Raw genomic sequence first — 21,710 nt, forward strand, 5'->3', positions numbered from 1 at the left:
GCTTTTTCACTCTCCTCTTTCACCCTCATGAAAAGGTTCTTTAGTTCCTCTTTGCTTTTTGCCATTAGAGCGGTATCATCTGCATATCCAAGGTTGTTGATATTTCTCCCAGCAGTCTTGATTCCAGCCTGTGATCCAGCCTGACATTTTGCATGATGAGGCTTCCCTTGTAGCTCAGTCAGTAAACAATCTGCCTGCAATGCAGGAGGCCTGGGTTTGATTCCTGGGTTGGGAAGATTCCTTGGAGAAGGAAATGTCAACCCACTCCAGTATTCTTGCCTGGAGAACCCCATGGATAGAAGATCCTGGGAAGCTACAGTCCATGGGATCGCAAGAGTCGGACATGACTTAGTGAATAACCACCACCACCACCACCACTCTGCATATAAGTTAACTAAGCAGGGTGAAGATATCCAGCCTTAATGTACTCCTTTCTCAACTGAACCAGTCCACTGTTCCATGCCCGTTCTAACTGCTCTTTCTTGACCTGCATACGGGTTTCTCAGGAGGCAGGTGAGGTGGGCTGGTATTCCCATCTCTTAAAGAATTTTCCACAGTTTGCTGTGATCCATAGTCAGAGGCTTTAGTGTAGTCAATGAAACAGAAGATGTTTTCTGGAATTCTTTAGCTTTTTCTATGATCTAATGGATGTTGACAATTTGACCTCTGGTTCCTCTGCCTTTTCTAAATCATCTGGAAGTTTTCAGTTCAAGTACTGTTGAAACCTCGCTGGAAGGATATTGAGCATTGCTTTGCTGACATGTGAAATGAATACAACTGTATGGTAGTTTGAACATTCTTTGATATTGCCCTTCTTTGCAGTTGAAATAAAAACTGACCTTTGCCAGTCCTGTGGCCACTGCTAGGTTTTCCAAATTTTCTGGCATATTGAGTGAGGCATTTTAACAGCATCATCTTTTAAGACTTAAAATAGCGCAGATGGAATCTCATCGCCTCCACTATCTTTGTTCATGGTAATGCTTCCTCAGGCTCACTTGACTTCACAGGATGTATGGCTCTAGGTGGGTGACCACACCATCACGGCTAGCCAGATCATTGGCTTTTTGTACAGTTCTGTGTATTCTTGCCACCTCTTCTTAATCTCCTCTGCTTCTGTTGGGTCCTTGCCATTTTGGTGCTGCCGTTCTTAGAATGCTGCCTTTCTCCCTCAGTTGTTTTCACTCTTCCAGACACGGGGTGGCGCAGCACGTGTCCTTTCATTACTGGAGAAAACATTTCCACAAAAAGCCCAGATGGCACAAACCTCCACTCCTGTCTCACTGGCAAGACAGGGTCATAGGTCCGTGGTCTGAATGTTTGTATTCTCTTAAAATGCTATGGTTTTTCCTGTGGTCATGTATGGATGTGAGAGTTGGACTGTGAAGAAGGCTGAGCGCCAAAGAATTGATGCTTGTGAACTGTGGTGTTGGAGAAGACTCTTGAGAGTCCCTTGGACTGCAAGGAGATCCAACCAGTCCATTCTGAAGGAGATCAGCCCTGGGATTTCTTTGGAGGGAGTGATGCTGAAGCTGAAACTCCAGTACTTTGGCCACCTCATGCAAAGAGCTGACTCATTGGAAAAAACTCTGATGCTGGGAGGGATTGGGGGCAGGAGGAGAAGGGGATGACAGAGGATGAGATAGTTGGATGGCATCACTGACTTGATGGACGTGAGTCTGAGTGAACTCTGGGAGTTGGTGATGGACAGGGAGGCCTGGCGTGCTGCGATTCATGGGGTTGCAAAGAGTCAGACACGACTGAGAGACTGAACTGAACTGAAAATGCATATGCTGAAATATTAACACCCAGGGTGATGGTATTAAGAAGTAGGGCTTTTAGGTTATAAGAGTAGAGCACTTTGAATGATACTGAGCCTGTAAAAGTGGCTTGGAGAGACCTCTCAACTGTCTTCTATCATATGAGCATACAAGAATTTTGCAACCTAGAAGAAGGCTTTCACTGCCATGCTTGCACCTTGATCTCAGACTTTCAGCTTCCAGAACTATGGGCAATGTCTCTTCTTTAAAAGCCACACAGTCCGTGGCATTTTGTTACAGCAGCCTGATGGACTAAGACAGTCCACCTTTCAACTCAGAATTGATAAGAGTGAATTTATCACCCTGTTAGCCTAGAACAATCAGCCTTCAGCACCATGGGCTTAATCCATGATCCCCAGGCACTTTGAAACCTCATGCCTTAAAGAAACCAGGTTTCTGTTAACAAGTAAGGCAGGAGAGGGGACGTGCTGTTGAACAGATGTATATATTTCTGACACAAAATTCTCAGAAGTTAGTTTGGCATTATGCAAAACCTTTTAATAATTCTGTTGTGGTTTAGTCACTAAGTTGTGTCCGACTCTTTTGTGACTCCATGTACTGCAGCCCACCAGGCTCCTCTGTCCATGGGATTTCCCAAGCAAGGATGCTAAATAGACATAGATACCATATATAGACAAAGTTCTCCATGAAGACAAGACCCTTTAGTGTAATTTCAGTACCTTCATTTTTGTGGTATTGTCTTCCTAATATTTTGAGCATTGAACGTGACTGGTGCCTTTGTAATACGAGATTTTTTTTTCTTAGGAACTGAAATGACCGCTTCTGTCTAGGCGCAATTTAGCATTTATTCTTTCCAAACGTTATGGTGCATCTCTACAGCAGATGGCCGGAAATGTGTTCAATCACACAATTTTTCTAACTGTACTCTTTGGTCATTTGAAGACCACCATATACAATCAGAAGTTTGGGATATAATCCTTCATGCTCCCCATGTGGACTTGTTCCCATCTCTTACCTCAACAACTTCTATACTTATCTTTCTAATATTACACCTTGAATAAGTTTTCTTTGCAGAAACCATTTTTCAATTGGTGATTTAAAAATGATCCTTGTGGAATCCATTTTGATTAAAACATTTGATGAGCAGATTCACGTATTTCCACATAAATTGATAATAATGTGAGTATATTTTATGGAAGAACAAACACATAAAGACATTTAAATTAGATTAAGTCCCTGGTGCGCCTCCTGACATTCATTTCTAGTATTTCTATGCTCTTATAACCAGAGTTATATTCATTTTTATGACAACTACGGTGATAGAGGGAGGCTGGTGTGCTGCGATTCATGGGGTTGCAAAGAGTTGGACACAACTGAGCGACTGAACTGAACTGAAGTGATGGTTCAATTGTGGTTCAAGATATACCAGATTTTACAAAGGAAAAAGGAAAAAGCTTTTTCTTTGCATTCTTACTTAAACATGAAACAAAGTATACTTTTTCATTTTATCCAATTCTATGAAATTGATTCACTATTTAATATCAAACAATGATAGCTGACTTTCAATATTTTGTTATTATAATGAGTTTTAACATTATTCAAAATCAATTATGTTTTTATTTCAACTATTATATGTACACAAAGAAAGACAATTTCATAGCTACACTCTGTAAATATCTTATAATCAGAAAAGCAATTAGCTATTTTACCTAGAGAATAAGTTATAGAAGCACATAATTTATTCTTTCATTGGTTATTTTAATACTGTTAATTCAACAAACCTTAATTAAGCATCCGTGTTGTGTGTGTACTGACTGCTGAGTATTGAGAAAATAAAAATGAGTTCAATATTGTCATTGTTCTCAAATTTGAAGTCTAATATGCAATATTCATAAAACTTTCTTACATGTTATGGAGAACATAAGCTTAGAGGAACATTTCTTGCCTCTAAAGAAATAATTTATAATTATTTTAATAATTATTTTATATTTATTTATAATTTGACTGGGTGCTCAATATATGTACACATACAAATTATATGACAACATGAGATAATCTTTATGGAGTGCTAAATTAACTGGGACAAAGAAGTTCTACAGCATTTCAGAGGCAGGGGAGACACTATGGGTTCAATGTCAAATAATGCTTGTTGAGAAGGAGGAATTTGTGATAACTTTTAAAAGATAAGATTTGATTATAAAGTAAGGGAGACAGCACATCTTTTGTGTGTGTGTGAAGAATCCTGTTTTGAGCAATGATTTAGATATGAAAATAAACACATACTTGGCAGCTGTGAAGTTTAGAAAATTCAGTGGTAAATGGATAAAGGGCAGAGCTAAAGAAGGAGTAAAGAGAAAGTGAAAAGGTAAGACTAAGCCAGATATCCAAGGGCATCTAAATGATAAGCTGAAAAGTTAACAAGGCAGCAAAGTTTGGACAGTTATCCTTCTCCCTTACTCCCCAGAGTCACCTTCTATCCTTCTATCCTTTACTTTTCACCCCAAGGCTAGCTTGTAGGGATTAAATCCAAGGGCTCTTTTGCCCACTGGCCTGCAATTGGATTCAATCAGTAGAGACCAGAAAGAGCAAGAGAATGGAGGTCAGAGTATTTGTTCCTGATTCCCGCTCTGCAGTGTCAGTAGCTGAGGCTCCCATCTGAAGGTCACAGCGCATTTCAGTGGACCTCTCCACACACACATTTCACCTAGTCTTCAGGGGCTCAGAATGCCTGTGCACATCTTTCATAGCCCCTGGATAATACATTCTCACATTTGATCTCCCTATATCCTAATAAGTAGTTTCTTCATTCAATTCTTTTCATATTACTGTGGTATTTCACCCCTGACTGATAAAGAGGTAAATATGGAAGTAATTGTTTCACAAATATTAATATTATGGCAGGGAATCAGAAATAGATTGGCAAACTAGAACTATGGAGAGAATTAATGAACAGAATTAAGCACCCAGGGGGCAAATTCAGGTAATGAAAATACATGAACACTATTAAAGTAGTAATGATGAAAGTTATGGACAATAAAGATGATAACAGCATGTTAAACATGGATTGAACAGTCATGAGAATTGCAAGCATATGAAAATTAAAAGGGAATAAGAATTTGCTTAAATACAGATGTTAGCAACTGAAAGATTTTGTGTCATCAGTAAAAACATTTTATCATACATAAAACAAAATAGAGAAAAGATCTCTAAATTAGGCTAGACATTTACTTTATGAATTTTACATGTGTTTTATTTGTGGAGACGTGTGATTAATATTACAGATATAAGTCAGAAATGGAGACCAGTGTAGGAATATCACAAATAGTGATGATATCATGTCATTAGTGTTGAGTTCTAAGATATCAGAGTTATCTAATGTGTAGAGCAGAGATCTGAGAACTAATCACTTGGAAATGCTCCCACTCACCCAGTGTGAGCAGAAAGAGGACGCAGTCAAAGAAACAGAGAAAAAAAATTCCAGAGATAGATGGAAAATGGCCCAGAGACTAAAATTAAAAATAAATAGATAAATAAACCCCAATTTCTGTATTGAGTACCTTATCCAGATTATTTAACTAAATTAATTTCTGTTATAATCAATGATCAATAACATATACTATAATCAAATTATTATATGACTTTTTCTCTTAGAAGAAGTAAAAATAATTATTTTTCTTCCTAGTTATATTCCAATGACCAGTTTTTAAAAAAATCTCTGCTGCATTGAATAAGCAGATAATTTGCTATCTGATCCTATATGTATTAATTATGGCTTAATCATCTACAGTCCAAGCAGGGACTGTAGATTGTATTATAGGCCATAGTGATGCAATCATATTCTGCAGAAGAAAAGGCTCTACCATTTTTTTTTTTATTCACCCAGTTGTGTTCGACTCTTTGTGACTCCATGGACTGTGGTTTCTGTCCATGGAATTCTCCAGCAAGAATGCTGGAACGGGTTGCCATTTCTTTCTCCAAGTTACCATATAGGTTAACACTGATTTTACCTTTTAATTTCATTCAACCAAGGATTAATAGTCACAAATGTATTTTAAAATCTACAGAGGAGAAGAAATATGTTAAATGTGGAAAGAATTAATGTCTAATGACCTGGGACATAATCCTTGTCTTATTACTTTTGAGCTACAGGAATCTAGGGAAAAGTCACTTAAAACTCTTGAACAGTAGCTAGATAATGTCATCTATTTCACAGAGAGGTAGAAAGTAAGCAAGGGTAGTTCTACATGTGAGGAGCTAGGAAGTCACCACTCTTTCCTTGAAAGTAAAAAAATGTACAAACTGTAATATCTACAACTCTTCTTGTATCCATAAAAAAAGGGAGGGCATAGGACAGACAACAGCCTGCAAGATTGAAAACAGATAAATACAGTGAGTCAGGGTTTACCAGAAATGAGGCTCAGGAGTCGAAACTTCTTTGGGAACCAGTGCTAGGGTACAAAAATATGAACTCTGACAAATTGTTTGAAGCCTCGTATAGACAACTCAGTTAAAATCTTCAGAGGAACTCAGTCTTCAGTTCAGTTCAGTTGCCCAGTCGTGTCTTTGCGATCCCAGGAATCGCAGCACGCCAGGCCTCCCTGTCCATCACCATCTCCCGGAGTTCACTGAGACTCACGTCCATCGAGTCAGTGATGCCATCCAGCCATCTCATCCTCTGGCGTCCCCTTCTCCTCCTGCCCCCAATCCCTCCTAGCATCAGAGTCTTTTCCAATGAGTCAACTCTTCGCATGAGGTGGCCAAAGTACTGGAGTTTCAGCTTCAGCATCATTTCCTCCAAAGAAATCCCAGGGCTGATCTCCTTCAGAATGGACTGGTTGGATCTCCTTGCAGTCCAAGGGACTCTCAAGAGTCTTCTCCAACACCACAGTTCAAAAGAATCAATTCTTTGGCGCTCAGCCTTCTTCACAGTCCAACTCTCACATGCATACATGACCACAGGAAAAACCATAGCCTTGACTAAATGGACCTTTGTTGGCAAATAATGTCTCTGCTTTTGAATATGCTATCTAGGTTGGTCATAACTTTTATTCCAAGGAGTAAGCATCTTTTAATTTCATGGCTATAGTCACCATCTGCAGTGATTTTGGAGCCCCAAAAAATAAAGTCTGACACTGTTTCCACTGTTTCCCCATCTATTTCCCATGAAGTGATGGGACCAGATGCCATGATCTTCATTTTCTGAATGTTGAGCTTTAAGCCAACTTTTCACTCTCCACTTTTACTTTCATCAACTCAGTCTTAGGGGGGCCTTTATAACATTGTAAGATTTACCTCCAGGATCTTGCCTAGGTTTTTCATAGTAAGTATCAGAGAAAAATCTCCTTGGGCTTCTGGTCAGGGGAGAAGCCATTTTTAAATACACTACAGCACTCTGCTCTTCTTAACAAAGCCTGACCTTAGGGAAAACTGGTTAACCAGAGCCTAACCTGATGGAGTTTTATTGGAGTATAACTGAATTGGGAAAAGGGAAATATCCAATCTAGCCCAGCCTAGCCATCTTGTTCCATATAAGTGGGAAGAAAAACCCTAAGAAACACTTGTGAAATTTACAACCCAAGGGCACAGGCTTTCTAAAAGACTGACACATTCACAGCCTACAGACTGTAGAATGCCTCCTCTCTCCCAAACCTCACCACCACATTACTAAGGGTCTTTTTACATCATATCCTTTTACCCATTTCATCATGTCTGGGCATCAAGAGAAAAAAAATTGCAAAGAGACAAAATATAATATAAAAAGCGTCAGAACCAGACATGAGAAGAATGGTGAAATTATCAGACTAATAATTTAAAACAATGCTAAGGGCTCTAATGGATAAAATAGACAGCATGTAAGAATATATGGACAATGTAAGAATATATGGACAATGTAAGCAGAGAGATGGAAATCACCAGAAAGAAACAGAAAGAAACATTAGGGGTCAAAACATTGTAATAGAAATCAAGAATGCTCTTGATAGGCTTAGGAGACTGGACATGGCTGAGGAAAGAATCTCTTTTTGTTATCTTATTAGAAATCTACAAAATTGAAAAGCAAAGAGAACAAAGACTCAAAACAAAACAAACAAAAGAACAAAATATTCAAAGACTATGGGACAACTACAAAATATGCAATACATATACAATGGAAATAATAGGAGAAAAAAAAGAGAAAGGAACAGAAGGCATATTGAAGCAATGAGTGAAAACCACAGATCCAAAATCTCAGAGAACACCAAGCAAGATAAATATCTTCCCCCACACACAAAAAAGACAAACAAAAGCAAACAAGCTTTACACATTGGCATTCTATTTTCACGCTACAGAAAATGAAAGATAAAGAAATTCTGAAAAGAGCCCTGGTGTTTGAGGAACCTTATGTATATAGAGGGATAAATAATTTCATCTGACTTTTTGGAAGCCACAGAAGCAAGAGGGGAGTGAAGTGAAATGTTGAAAGTGTTGAGAGAAAAAAAAACCTACTGATCTATACTATAATTCTGTACACCGGAAAATTATCCTTCAAAAATAAAGGAGAAATAAAGACTTTAGAAGACAAATGAAAATTGAAGGAATTTATTGCTGATATACCTCTTTTGTAATAAATCTTGAGAAACTTTTCAGAGAGAAAGGAAATAATATAGGTCATAAACCTGAATCAACATAGAAGCAAGGAATATCATTGGGGAAGAAATGAGTGAAAGTTTATCTGTTTATCCCACTAAACAGATATAAGGCATGAATTTCTCCTTTCACAATTCCTTTTCAACATTGTATTGATAGCCCTTGTTAATTCAATAAGGCAAGAATAAAGAATAAAAGTTATACAGGTTGGGATAAAAGAAGTAAACATGTGCTTATTACAGGTAACATGATTATATATAAAAATCTGAAAGAATAGACAGAAATATATCCAAGAATTTATAATAATATAACAAGGTCACAGAATACAAGGTTAATTTTAAAAGTCAATCACTTTCTTATGTATCAACAGTGAACAAATGGAAATTGAAATTAAAAACACAAAACCATTTATGTTAGCATTTTCAAAATGAATTATTTACGTATACATTTAACAAAATATATACAAGATCTGTGGGGAAGGAAATGGCAAGCCACTCCAGTATTCTTGCCTGGGAAATCCCATAAACAGAGGAGCCTGGAGGGCCACAGTCAACAGGGTTGCAGTGAGTTGGGCGTGACTTCGCAAGTAAACTACCATCACGTACAAAATTTATATGAGCAAACTACAAACTCTGATTACAATTAAAAGACGCTTACTTCTTGGGAGGAAAGTTATGACCAACCTAGACAGCATATTAAAAAGCAGAGACATTATTTTGCCAAAAAAGGCCCATCTAGTCAAGGCTATGGTTTTTCCAGTGGTCATGTATGCATGTGAGAGATGGACTATAAAGAAATCTGAGCACCAGAGAATTGATGCTTTTGAACTGTGGTGTTGGAGAAGACTCTTGAGAGTCCCTTGGACTGCAAGGAGATCCAACCAGTTCATCCCAAAGGAGATCAGTCCTGGGTGTTCATGGGACGGACTGATGTCGAAGCTGAAGCCCCAATACTTTGACTACCTGATGCAAAAAGCTGACTCATTGGAAAAGACCCTGATGCTGGGAAAGATTGAGGGCAGGAGGAGAAGGGGACAACAGAGGATGAGATGGTTGGATGGCATAACTGACTCGATGGACATGAGTTTGAGTAAACTCCGGGAGTTGGTGATGGACAGGAAGGCCTGGCATGCTGCAGTACATGAGGTCTCAAAGAGTCAGACACGACTGAGCAACTGAACTAAACTAAACTCTGATGAATTAAATCAAAGAACTAAATAAATGCAGAGATAGTATGTTCACTATATGAGGCCTCGGTATTGTTGAGATGTCACTTCTTCTCACTTGATCTGTATATTCAATGCAATCCCGACCAGATCGCCAGGGAGTTATTCTATAGATATAAACAAAATGGGGCTTCTCTGGCAGCTCAGATGGTAAAGAACTCACCTGCCATGCAGATTCCTGGGTTCATCCCTGGGTTGGGAAGATCCCCCAGAGGAAGGCATGGCAACCACTCAGTATTCTTGCTTGGAGACTCCCCATGGACAGAGGAGCCTGGCGGGCTACAGTCTATGGGACTGCAAAGAGTTGCACATGACTGAAGCAACTAAGCACGCAAAAACAAAATGATTCTAAATTTTATAAAGATGTAAAAGCCAAGAATAGCCAACACAATATTGAAGGAGAAGAAGAAAGCTGGAGAATTGATGTAACCCAACTTCAAGATTTACTGTAAAGCCACAGTAATAAAGACAGTATGGTGTTGGTGAAAGAAAAGACAAATAGATCTGTGGGAGAAACTAGAGAGTTCAGAAATAGAGCCCATAAATATGCTCATCTAACCTTTGACAGTGGAGCAAAATCAGTATAAAACAGCAAAGATAGCCTCTTTAACAAATGGTGCTGAAACAACTGGATATCCTCTATCAAAACTAGGAATGCAGACCTAGACATTGCTATTCTTCAGTCATTCAGTTCAGTTCAGTCACTCAGTCGTGTCCGACTCTTTGTAACCCCATGGATTGCAGTACGACAGGCCTCCCTGTCAATCACCAACTCCCGGAGCCTACCCAAACCCATGTCCATTGAGTAAGTTATGCCATCCAACCATCTCATCCTCTGTCATCCCCTTCTCCTCCTGCCCTCAATCTTTCCCAGCATCAAGGTCTTTTCCAATGAGTCAGCTCTTCACATCAGGTGGCCAAAATATTGGAGCTTCAGCTTCAACATCAGTCCGTCCCATCAACACCCAGGACTGATCTCCTTTAGGATGGACTGGTTGGATCTCCTTGCAGTCCAAGGGACTCTCAAGAGTCTTCTCCAACACCACAGTTCAAAAGCATCTTCAGTGCTCAGCTTTATGCTCCAACTCTCATATCCATGCATGACTACTGGAAAAACCAAAGCCTTGACTAGATGGACCTTTGTTGGCAAAGTAATGTCTCTGTTTTTTAATATGCTGTCTAGGTTGATCATCGGAGAAGGCAATGGCACCCCACTCCAGTACGCTTGCCTGGAAAATCCCATGGATGGAGGAGCCTGGTAGGCTGCAGTCCATGGGGTCGCTAAGAGTTGGGCACAACTGAGTGACTTCACTTTCACTTTTCACTTTCATGCATTGGAGAAGGAAATGGCAACCCACTGCAGTGTTCTTGCCTGGAGAATCCCAGGGACGGGGGAGCCTGGTGGGCTGCTGTCTGTGGGGTCACACAGAGTCGGACACGACTGAAGCGACTTAGCAGCAGCAGCAGCAGGTTGATCATAGCTTTTCTTTCAAGGAGGAAGCTTCTTGTAATTTCATTAACGTCCCCCACTATTGTTGTGTTACTGTTAGTTTTTCCTTTTATCTTTTTTAGTATTTGCCTTACATATTGAAGTACTCCAATGTTGGGTGCATATATATTTATAATTGTTATATTTTCTTTGACAGTGCCTTCTTAGATACAACACCTTCATACATACAAGCTATGAAAGAAATAATCGATAGGATCGATAGGCTATATTTCAGTAAAATGAAAAACTTCTGCTCTGCAAAAGATAACGTCAAGAGAATGAAAAGACAAATCACACACAAAAGCTACCTTAGCTACATCTGATAATGGTCTGTTCAAAATATAGAAAGAACTCTTCAAACTCAATAACAAGAAAATAACCGGATTAAAAAATACACCAAAGACCTTAACACCTCACTAAAGAAGACATACAGATAACAAATAAGCATACAGAAAGATATTCCACATCATATGTGCAGAAGGAAAATGGAAATTAAAACAACAATAAGATAACACTACACACTTATTCACAGAGCCAAAATCTGGAATGCTGACGACACTACCAAATATTGGTGAGTGTGTGAATTAACAGTAATTTTCATTCATTGCTGATGGGGCTGCAAAGTTGTTTAACCACTTTGGAAAACTCTTTGGTGATTTCTTACACTAAGTATATTCTTACCATATGATTCAGCAATTGTGTCCCTTGGTATTTACCCAAAGGAAATGAAAACATGTAAACACAAAACCCTGCATGCATATTTATAGTAGTTTTATTGATAATTGCCCAAAATTGAAAGGAATAAAATGTGCTTTAGTAGGTAAATGGTTAAACAAACTGTGGCATATCCAGACAATGGAATTTTATTCAGTGATAAAAAGAAATGAGCTATTAAGCCATGATCACACATGGAAGAAGCTTGAATGCATATTGCTAAGTGAAAGAAGTCAAAGTGAGGATTACAACAGTATGCATTCTGGGAAAGACAAAATTATGGAGACATTTTAAAAAGTCAGTGGTTGTCAGGGATGGTGGTGAGAGGGGAAAAGATGAATAGGAAGAGCCCGTTCCTAAGAGGACTTTTAGGGCAGTAAACGTATTTTATGATCTAACGATAGATTTATGGTATTATACATTTGACCAAACCCTTAGAATGAACAACCACACTGTACACTTTGGACTTCAGGTGATTACGTGTCAACTCAGGTTCACCTTTGCTAAGAAATATATCCCGTTGGTGAGTGATGTTGATAATGGGGGAGGGTATGCATATTTTGGAGCAGAGGTTATATGGTACATCTGTACCTTCTCAATTGTACTATAACCTAAAGTGGCTCTAAAAAATAAAGCCGTGGAAAAGGTATTTGGGACACAACAATTGTGACCCATGGAGCCAAGGGACCATCTGAAGTTGGTGAGGAGGATGGGGGAATAGGGATGAGGCATGGAACGTTTTAAGAGAAATCTACAGGAAATCAGAGTTAGAAGGGATACGGAATAAACTCTGTGCATGTTCACAATTTATTGAGTAGGTATAACTTTATTTACTGTTAATGACTTGATCTAATTACATCTTTGCAAGAAAGTCAAGCTGTGCAGTAAAGGGAGAATTAATGATTACATTTATTGAGCAAAAGGATCAGAGAAATAAGAAGTCACTCAGGATGGAATTGGGAATTTTAAATTTTTGAAAAATCTATAAGTGCAATTAGTTATTTAAAAAGTATTAAAATGAATATCTATGGTTATAATTTTTCAGCATTCCTTCTCCTCGCCTGCTCTGTGCCTGGTCTGTGCATTCACAGGGAGCATAAAGGAGTCTATGGTTATAATTTTTCAGCATTCCTTCTCCTCTCCTGCTCTGTGCCTGGTGTGTGCATTCACAGGGAGCATTAAGGAGTGATTGGACCAGCTCAGGCTCTGGGGCCAGCCTGCCTGAGTCCCAGGGCCGCCTCTGCCACTTAACAGCTCTGTGATCTTGGGAGGCTTACTCAGCCTTCTTAATCTCACTTTTGTCACTTTGAAAATGAGTGTAGTAATGAACTCATATCATAGGGCTATTATGAGGATTCAAAGAGCTAATATTTGTCAGGTCTTGAGTCCACCGTCTTGTATCAGGAAGCAGTTTATGTCTTTATTAAATAGAAAAATCAAAACGGACTGCTGTTGCAAGATTAATGTACTTAATATCTATTCTCTTATAATATAATCAGTAGCTATAAAAATATAGTATAACATTTGAATCCGAGTGATTGAGCAGCCTCACTCAGTCCCAGACTGCTGTGCAAGTTGCTAATGGTGAAGTTCCTCCCCATTATAGTTGCTGTACATCTCCTGATATTTATTTTCTTTTCAACAAATCCATCCTTCTTGCCCTCTTTGAGCCAAGACTTTTGACTACTAATATTCTTCCTTTCCATGTCTAAAAATCAGTAATTTTAAAACAAATAAACAAACCAAAACCAACAAAAATGATTTTTATTTGGTTCAGTGCAGCAGACTTTTTTGACACTAGCATCATAAATCTTTAAAGTGTTAGAGATTCTTGACAGCTTGGGAAAGCACATAGTAATACATTTTTTGAAGTTTGCCTTATGTTTTGCTAGAAGTTCCTTTAGCAGATTGCCTTCTATAGCATGCTGTTTTCCCCAAGAGTTATTTAGTTCTTCCCCTTTTTTCCAGGGCTTCCCTGGTGGCTCACACAATAAAGAGTCTGCCTGCAACGCAAGAGACCCAGGTTTGACCCCTGGGTCGGGAAGATCCCCTGGAGAAGGGAATGGCTACCTACTCCAACATTCTTGCCTGGAGAATTCTATGGACAGTGCAGCCTGGTGGGCTACAGTCCATGCGGTCACAAAAGACTCAGACATGACTGAGTGACTAACATTTTCACCTTTCCCCTTTGTTCAAGCAAAAACCACCCCCATGTTTTATTCAAATGTACTTCGACATTTCAATTCACCCTTCTTTGTAATATTGTTTTCTTACTATAGGACTTCCTACTATATTACTTGAAAGTATTTGAAATTCAACAACCAACTATTTGAGATTGTTTTGCCAAAAGTTTTAGTTTCATTTTAGGTTTGAAGGTTCATTAACAAAAGAAGCCACAGGTTACAACAAATAAGCAATTTAACTTTTTTATAGAAGAGTTATTTGATGTAGTTTCAATATATAGTTATTAAAATTAAAGAAATAGCAGCAATAGAGAGAAGTAACAGCATATACATCACCAAATTGAGCCGGCACCTACATCCAGACTTGAACAGGGCTAGGATGTCCCACATTAACAGTAATATGGAGTCTCAGCTGGAAAAGGGTTCCAGTGCATCCACCCCACGGGCAAGACTTTAAATTCCAGTTTGGGGAGCTCCCCTTATATTCCCAGACCACAAACTGATGGCTACAAGTTGAATGTTGAAAATTATAACTACAGATATTCATTTTCATGCTTATTCTTTTAAAATAACTAATTGCACTTACAGATTTTTCAAATCGTCATCAGTCTGCACGCCAAAATGCAGCTCTGGTTCTACTTTAACTTTTACAATGCTGTTTCATCTTGTGAGTCATGAGACTTCTTAGACCCTCGGGGGTTGGCCAGATCTCCAGGGGCTCAGAAATGACAAGAATCACTCCCTCTCTTACCTAAAGTGCTGCCTGACTTGCTGGTAACAATTGGTGTGGTTGTGAGCAGGCAAGTAGTCCAGGTACTGTCCAGGCAGGTCAGAAGCAGGTCAGAAGCCTGCTCTCCTGCTTCTGAAGCCTGAACAAGACTACCTCCATTTTAACTTCTCTATCAGATACGTATCTAAGTACAGATATACTGTGAAGACCAGAACCCTTTTTTTCCCCTCCTGTGGGAATAGGTTTGAGCATGAAAAGCCCCTTGGTAACTGGTGCATCCCTCATAGACTCATCACTGCCACACGTGTGAGTACATCACAGGCCTGTGGTTTGCTCTGTCTGTTTCCAATGCCAAAGACTCAAGTACGTTTAGGCACAGTCCAAGAACTATGCTTTATCCCTAGTCAATTATTTATTAAGCACAGTAATGAAGATGGCTGAATATTATGTTTTAACTATATTATTAAAAGATAAAAAATTAGAATCAGAAAGTCAAAAGCTTTCTAATTGAGTTCCAGGATAGGTCCCCTCCCCTTTAATAAAATTACTTTTCAATTATGGATTTAATTATTTTACTTCCTTTCCCTGCTTTTAAGAACCCCATTAACACGGTCTTTTCTAGTGAGTCAGTTCTTTGCATCAGGTGGCCAAAGTATTGGAGTTTCAGCTTCAGCATCAGTCCTTCCAATGAATATTCAGGACTGATTTGCTTTAAGATGGACTGGTTGGATCTCCTTGCAGTCCAAGGGACTCTCAAGAATTTTTCCAACACCACAGTTCAAAAGCATCAATTCTTCAGTGCTCAGCCTTCTTTATGGTCCACCTCTCACATCCACATGTGACTACTGGAAAAATCATAGCTTTGACTATACAGACCTTTGTCAGCAAAATAATGTCTCTGCTTTTTAATATACTGTCTAGGTTGGTCATAGCTTTTTTTCCAAGGAACAAGTGTCTTTTAATTTTAGGGTTGCAGTCACTATCTGCAGTGACAGCCACTAAATGACCTGCAAAACTAAAAATATTTGCTTTCTAGTACACTATAAAAAAGGTTTGCCAGTCCCTTCTCTAAATTGAAAATACTAAAGAACTGACTAAACTGTAATAGAACATTATTGTAAATACCTTGTGGATTTAAAAATAAAGAATTCACAGAATTACAGGAAATAATCAGAAAATGCCATTAATAAAACAACAAGAGAAATATAACAAAATTTTTGTTGCAGTACTTTTTAAAGGACAGTGTACATATTCATTAAAAGGTACTAGAGAAATGTTCATGGACAGGACCATTCAATATTTTAAGATGACAAGTCTCCCAAATGACCTATAAATTTCAAGGAATTCCAGTGGGGAAAAAATCAAGTATCTTTGTGGATAGTGACAAATTTATTTTAAAAATTATGCTAAAGAGCAAAAGGCTAAGAATAGTGTGCTGCTGCTGCTGCTGCTAAGTCGCTTCAGTTGTGTCCAACTCTGTGCGACCCCATGGACTGCAGCCTACCAGGCTTCTCCGTCCATGGTATTCTCCAGGCAAGAACACTGGAGTGGGTTGCCATTTCCTTCTCCAATGCATGAAAGTGGAAAGTGAAAGTGAAGTCGCTCAGTCGTGTCCGACTCTTAGCGACCCCATGGACTGCAGCCCACCAGGCTCCTCCGTCCATGGGATTTTCCAGGCAACAGTACTGGAGTGGGGTGCCATTGCCTTCTCCAAGAATAGTGTACATATGTCCAAAGAAGACACTTTGAAAAGGGGGATTTTTCTTACCAGATAGCAAGATACCAAGACTTAAAATAAGCTACATAATCAATATAGTGTTTTTATAGCAAAATAGTGGGTCATAGATGAATACAGTGGCAGCCAGAGAATTCAAAATTAGGTGCAGATGTATGAGCTCTCGTGAGAAACAATGTCACAAAGAGCAGTGGGGATAATCAAGACTATGAGCTAAGACAATTGGTTATCTACATGGATAGAAAATATAAAATTGCATGTTTGCTTCCCATTATACGTAAAAATAACTTCAGATCACAGGCTTAATTGCAAAAGGGATAAGCTCAAATATTTTAGAAGATGGTGTGACAGAATTTTTTTCATGATACCATGTTAGCAAATGCTTAACTATTTTTTAAATGAGATTCTTATAGAACTAAACTATAAGAATATATGGTTAAAGTCAAGAACTTTTTAATCATCTCTTGATACCCTAAGTAAATGAAGAGACAAATATACATTGAAAAAAGATACCTTCAACATACAGAAAAGGCAAAGAACTAATGTCTGAAATATATAATGATCCACAAATCTAAAAGGAAAATATAATAAAAATACAAAACATATAAATCAATCTTTCACAGAAGAGAAACTATGAATTAAATGTAAAGCAAATGAAAAGTTGCTCCACCATTTCATCAATCTAGGAAATACACAGTAGGTACATTTTACATTTAAAAGTCAATACATCTAAATAACAAAAAGTACTACAACCAGTAGTGTATGCTGAGTCACGTCAGTCATGCCTGAGTCTTTGCGACTCTATGGACAATAGCCCACCAGGCTCCTCTGCCCATGGGATTCTTCACGCGAAAACACCGGAGTGAGTTGCGATTCCCTTCTCCAGGGGATCCTCGCATCTCAGGGATCAACCCAGGAATCTCTTTCGTCTCCTGCGTTCCCAGGATGGTTCTTTACCACAAGTGCCGCCTGGGAAGCTCACAATCAATAGTATTACTACCAAACTGGAAAACATTTTAAAAAACAGATAATACAAAATGTTTGAGAAGTTTCACAGAAACAGAATGCATTTATGTGGCAGATGGGATATAAATTAGAACCTGTACTTTAGAAGAGTTTAAGATTAGATGTTAAAGTGCCAACACATCCTATTGCATGGAAATTGCATCCTTAGGCATTTATATTAGAGAAATAGTTACATATGATATGAAGAGTCATGCACAATAATGCTTATATCATCATTGCTTTATACATGCAGACTTATAATAACACAAATATTCATTAACATTATTTTGAATTATTTTGAATAATTTGAGTATCATCACACAGCAGTGAAAAGTGAAATGCACTAGGTACTAGGTTAGCATGGTAGAATTTCAAACCCTTTATGTTTGTCAGAAAAACAGAATGCTATTTACTCTTATATTTTAAATAATGTGAAGAAAGAGATAAAACCATACTTGCATACTCTGTTTTTAGGGTTATTTTAAAGTTTAAAAAATTAATATACTGATAATTAATATAATGACTTTCTATCTAAATAGGAAAACTTGTTTTCTTTAGCCGGATAGTCAGCACACAGAAGTTCATTTTATTACTAATTTAATTTTTATTGAAGTATAGTTGACTTACAATCTTATATTAGTTTCAGGTGTAAAACATAATGATTCGATATGTCACCTGAAAATTTAGTTTATGGTTATCCACTGAGCTGTGTGCATGAGCTTAAAGGATATAGTCTGGGCTGTTCAGGAGAGTTTACATTGTGAGAGGTATAACACGTCAAGAACACATTTGCTGAGTTCTACAGGTACTTCTTTTCTTTGCTGATCCTCTTCCTTCCTGCAATCTTAAATGTATCTGTTATGTGAACTAGAAAATGTGTAGCTTGTTAAAAGACTTTGAAAAGAAATTTAACTCAAAGAGAGAAATAAAGACACACACACACATATAAAACATACAATCTACAAAGTGCAATCAATATCAAGTACTCACACACTCATTAGCATGTGATGTGAATCGATAGATGAATAGTTCAGACACTGTGTATTCTGTTACTGTTGTTACTGTTCAGTCACTAAGTCACATTCAAGTCTTTGTGACCCCATGAACTGCAGCACTCCACACTTCCCTTTTATTCACTGGCTTCCAGAGTTTGCTCAGATTCATGTCCATTGAGTCAGTGATGCCATTCAACCATCTCACCCTCTGATGCCCACTTTTACACCCACTCTTAATCTTTCCCAGAATCAGGCTTTTTTGCAATGAGTTGACTCTTCATCTTAGGTTATGGAAATTATCAGTTAAAAATAACTGTGATTGTATTTTGAAGAAAAGAGATGACGGGAGAATCTCACTATAAAACAAAAATTGTAATACAAAACAAAATTTAAACTTTTTGACTTAACAATATAAAAATTAATAACTCAATACCTGTTTATCAGCAGATTAAATACAAGAGAGAATTTCTAATTTAAAAAATAGATTAGTAGAAAAAATTACTGATTACAGAAAAGGGCATATGGATAGTCTGTTCAGTGGCGCAGTCATGTCTGACTCTTTGTGACCCCATGGACTGCAGCATGCCAGGCCTCCCTGCCCATCACCAACTCCTGGAACTTACTCAAATTCATGTCCATCGAGTCCATGGATGAGATCCAACCATCTCATCCTCTCTCATTCCCTTCTCCTCCCGCCTTCAATCTTTCCCAGCATCAGAGTCTTTTCAAATGAGTCAGTGCTTCGCAACAGGTGGCCAAAGTATTGGAATGTCAGCTTCAGCATCAGTCTTTCCAGTGAATATTCAGGACTGATTTCTTTAGAATTGACTGCTGGGATCTCCTTGCCATCGAAGGGACTCTCAAGAGTCTTCTCCAACACCACAGTTCAAAAGCATCAATTTTTTGGTGCTCAGGTTTCTTTACAGTCCAACTCTCACATCCATACATGACCACAGGAAAAAACATAGCCTTGACTAGATGGACCTTTGTTAGCAATCTAATGTTTCTGCTTTTTAATAAACTGTCTAGTTTGGTCATAGTTTTTCCTCCAAGGAGCAAGCATCTTTTAATTTCATGGCTGCAGTCACCATCTGCAGTGATTTTGGAGCCCAAGAAAAGAAATTCTGTCACTGTTTCCATTGTTTCCCCATATATTTGCCATGAAGTGATGGGACCGCATGCCATGATCTTAGTTTTCTGAATATTGAATTTTAAGCCACCTTTTCACTCTCTTCTTTCACTTTCATCAAGAGGCTCTTTAGTTCTTCTTCACTTTCTGCCATAAGGGTGGTGTCATCTGCATATCAGAGGTTATTGACATTTCTCCCAGCAATCTTGATTCCAGCTTGTGCTTCATCCAGCCTGGCATTTCTCATGATGCACTCTGCATATCAGTTAAATAAGCAGGGTGACAATATGCAGCCTTGATGTACTTCTTTCCCGATTTGGAACCAGTCTGTTGTTCCATGTCCAGTTCTGACTGTTGCTTCTTGACCTGCATACAGATTTCTCAGGAGGCAGGTCAGGTGATGGATAGAGGTGATGACAAATTCTGACAAGTTAGTAATAAACTTTAAGGAAAAAGAAGAATAAGAATGGGACAGAAGAAATATTTGGTACTGCCTGAAGTAGTACAGGTTGAAAACATGTTCTCAACTATGAAAAGGCATCAAGCAACAGATTCAAGTTGTATATGAATTACAAGCTAGGCAATGACATCTAGACACATTAGAAACTAATAAAACAAGTCAGAGGAAATCTTAATGTTGAAGCTGATAGAATGGGCACAACCTGTTCAAAGGTAAATCTTGATACTCTCTCAATAGATCATTATGTCACAAAACATGGAATGACGATTATTTAAGTAGTGAGATAAAAGCAGTTGACAATCCATACATCTATAGCCAGAAAAAAATATCTTTTAAGGCAAAATAAATATGTGTTCACACAAATAATAAAGAGAGATCTCATTGCCAGAAGAACTATTCAGAAAGGAATCCCAAGGCAAAGAAGTTCTGAAAGAAATATATATATATATATTGCTCCAAATAAACTACAAGAATTTAGAAAGTATTGACGAACAAAAGGAATTTGTGGATATGTGGTTAATCTAAATATTCTTTGACAGTATAAAACAGTTTTACCTGTGGAGGTTTACATGTATATAGAAGTGTAACAAAAGTGGTAAACCCAAAAAAAAGAGGATATGGTAAATGGATTTAAAGATGTTTTGCATCTTTGCCTTTCTGAAAAGTAAAAAAAAAAAAAAAAACCTACTAATTTAGAGTATACTCTAGCAAGACAAAGATATATCTTATTGTTACTAGAGCAACCACCAAAAAATAATAATAAATATACTATGCTAAATAAAGGTATATCAAAATAACAGAAAAATGTTTGATTAAAATAAAGCAATGAAGGAGAGAAAATGACACAAAAATAGAAAAATAAAAAACAAAAACAAGCATTAACATGTCAGATTTAAACCTACATGTACCAATAATTACATTTATAAAAAAACAGGTGAAATACTTCAATTACTAAACAAAGGTTGTCAGACTACATAAAATAAACACCCTATATGTTAACACATCTTATTGCAAATATGTAGGAATTTGCAAAGAAAGATAATAGAATATAATAAATCAGATACCACTAAAAAGAAGTCTGGGATAGCTATTCTGATGGTAGGCAACATATGCTTTATTGCAAAGCACCATTAAAGATAAGGAAATATTTCATGAATGTGAAATTATATGCCCTAAAGTTATAACCTGAAATATATTAAGTGAAAACTTATGGAGCACAAAGAAGAAATAAACTCACAGCTACAATGAGGGATTTCGATGAAATCTGATACAGGCCTAGACCTAAAAAAGACATCAATACAGACATAGAAATTCTGAACAGCACAACAAACTGGATCTAGTAGATTTGTATTCAACATTGCAAACAGTTACAGAATACACACTCCTTTTAAGGGCACATGAAACATTTTTAAAAATTGACTTGATGCTGTCATAAGATGAGTCTCTACAAATTTCAAATGATTGATTCAAGCAATTCAAATTTGAAATCTTCAGTAACCACAGTGGAATTAAGCAAGGAAGGCATCAGATAAACTTGATACCAAGTTCAAGATTAACCTATAATTTTTTTTTTTACAACAGGACTTTTAAAAATATTTCATTAGAATATTACTGATCTTAAAGTGGCTGCTTGTGATGATTAT

General features: G+C 37.7%; 1 protein-coding gene across 1 annotated transcript in view; it reads left to right on the forward strand.

The window, feature by feature from the left end:
- Positions 1–21,710, forward strand: part of CNBD1 (cyclic nucleotide binding domain containing 1) — a 383,222-nt gene that overhangs the window by 296,378 nt on the left and 65,134 nt on the right. The window contains exon 8 of the mRNA XM_070382901.1: positions 209–227. Coding sequence (XP_070239002.1) covers positions 209–227 — 19 coding nt within the window. The remainder of the gene's footprint in view (positions 1–208; positions 228–21,710) is intronic.

Source organism: Bos mutus, chromosome 14, assembly GCF_027580195.1.
Source record: "Bos mutus isolate GX-2022 chromosome 14, NWIPB_WYAK_1.1, whole genome shotgun sequence".
In the NCBI taxonomy this organism is placed as follows: Eukaryota; Metazoa; Chordata; class Mammalia; order Artiodactyla; family Bovidae; genus Bos; species Bos mutus.